This window comes from Contarinia nasturtii, unplaced genomic scaffold (assembly GCF_009176525.2).
Source record: "Contarinia nasturtii isolate CC-2019 unplaced genomic scaffold, AAFC_CNas_1.1 Cnas_scaffold_6619, whole genome shotgun sequence".
NCBI classification, from domain to species: domain Eukaryota; kingdom Metazoa; phylum Arthropoda; class Insecta; order Diptera; family Cecidomyiidae; genus Contarinia; species Contarinia nasturtii.
In genome coordinates this window covers 1-2,244 of record NW_022203873.1, presented here as the reverse complement: position 1 = coordinate 2,244, position 2,244 = coordinate 1, and the positions used below count along the sequence as shown (strand labels likewise).

Genomic DNA, 2,244 nt, shown 5'->3' with positions numbered 1-2,244 from the left:
TGACAATAAATGAAAGCGAAAAAGTTGGCATCGTTGGACGAACCGGAGCTGGCAAAAGTATGAATTACCATTTCAATTTATATCCAAATTCCAATGAAACGAAATTTGATTTGATTTTCTCCGCTGTTAGGTAGTTTAACATTGGCCTTATTCAGAATCGTTGAAGCGGCCGGTGGTTCGATTGTCATCGATGGTCAGGATATCTCGAAACTCGGTCTGCACACACTGCGTTCAAGATTGACAATTATACCACAGGATCCGGTGCTTTTCTCGGGGCCATTGCGCTTCAATTTGGATCCATTCGCTGAAAAATCCGACGATGAAATTTGGCGTGCATTGGAATTGGCGCATTTAAAATCCTTTGTAGAAGAGACATCTTTAGGTCTAAATCACGAAGTTGCGGAAGGTGGTGAGAACTTGTCAGTTGGTCAACGGCAACTTGTTTGCCTAGCTCGTGCCTTGTTGCGTAAAACAAAAGTGCTGATATTAGACGAAGCAACCGCGGCCATTGACTTGGAGACCGACGATCTCATTCAGGCAAGAAATAGAAAAAACGGTATGTCCGAAGAAAGTATCGCTATTTGATTGTTATTACTCTTTTATAGGAAACAATTCGAACAGAGTTCAAGGAGTGTACGATTCTGACCATTGCACATCGCTTAAATACAATCATGGATTCAGACAAGGTCATTGTGCTGGATAAAGGTCAGGCCATTGAGTTCGATTCACCCAACGCATTGCTGCGAAATGAAAAATCAGCATTTTATAGTATGGCCAAAGATGCCGGTTTAGTATAAGCATTATCAAAATAGCTCATAAACATTCAATAACCTACCAGAATGATACCGTACGGTATGAATATTTGACGAGGTTAAGACGGGCATTACACTTTGTGTGTCTCACGTACAATGTTGTAAAGTGATCGTAAATGGCAATATAATTTTGAGATACTCATTTATTGGTTGTGAGTCATTGTCTGGTGGTGGGGTCAAATCTTACTCGATTTGACACTTTTTTGGTCCGGATATCTTGAAAAAACGTGTATGAGAAAAATATCCATTCTAAGGTATTTTTGCAGACTGATTCCGAATTTCGGGGTTTCAGGTCAAAAACATCACACCTTGGAGGTTTTTGAAGACCCCTCCAACCCCCTTAAGGGGGTTTCCCACCACCTATTATATGCGCCACCCTGTTTTAAATGTAATTTATTAATACGACCGTCTGAGAGGTATGTCAACATGAAGAAATAGATTCTGTTTTGTATCTAGATTCTAGATGGTATATTTTCCTCCTTTCCTTCAATGAAAAATAATTCGTTTTTATCTTTTTCTTATCTTGAATAAACGCGCAGCTTTCACGTTCTCATTGAATAAACTTGAACATAATGATATAAGTCCGATTGAATCTGTTAAGCTGTTCACACATTTTTTTTCTCGATGTTCTGGAAATAAGAATTTTTAGTCGAAAAATGATATGTTAGTGAATTTTTGGCTTAAAAAAAGGTTTCGATAAATAAAAGGTTTTTATAAATTAAATAATTTTGTTTCAATTTCAAAGTGATTTCAATCGAATACAGTGCAACAACGACGATGCAAGAATTAGATGATTTTTGTGGCACCGAATTTTGGGTGAGTTATTTTTCATACAAGAGACTGACTTCTGGTTTGAAAAGAATTTCGATCACTTATCACGTTTTTTAAAAAAAGTTCTCACAATATAATATTTTTAAATTTTATTTCGTGAATTTTAGAATTCAGAAGTGACTTGGTACACCGATAATCCCGATTTCACGCCATGCTTTGAGCAAACTGTCTTGATATGGGTGCCGTGTGCGTTTCTATGGCTGAATTCATTGTTCGAAATATTTTATATAAATAATAGCATCAATCGTTATATTCCGTATGGATTTCTGAACGGATCGAAATTGCTGCTAACTTGTACTTTGATACTGCTATCAATCGTCGATGTTATTGTTGTTGTCGCAAACAGTGACAATCGCGAGGTGTACCCAGTTGATTATTGTACGCCGCTCATTAAAATTGCAACATTTGTAAGAGCATTCACATTTAGTTAGCTGCATCGAATACATTATATCTAATTATTTTCAAATATTGTAGGCACTATCAGCGATTTTGCTTGATTTCAATCGGAGATTCGGCTTGCGAACGTCTGGAGTACAATTTTTGTTCTGGTTCATTCTTTTGATTTGTGGTGCGCCACAATTACGAACGCAAATCGTCGCGA

At 37.2% G+C, this 2,244-nt stretch overlaps 1 protein-coding gene across 1 annotated transcript; it reads left to right on the top strand.

The window, feature by feature from the left end:
• Window positions 1-5: 5 nt before the first annotated feature.
• Window positions 6-951, top strand: LOC116351936 (multidrug resistance-associated protein 1-like; the record flags this gene model as incomplete). The annotated part of the gene is made up of 3 exons (XM_031784092.1): window positions 6-57; window positions 131-537; window positions 606-951. Coding segments are annotated over 3 exons (651 nt in total), but the record flags the coding sequence as incomplete, so codon positions are not given.
• Window positions 952-2,244: the final 1,293 nt, after the last annotated feature.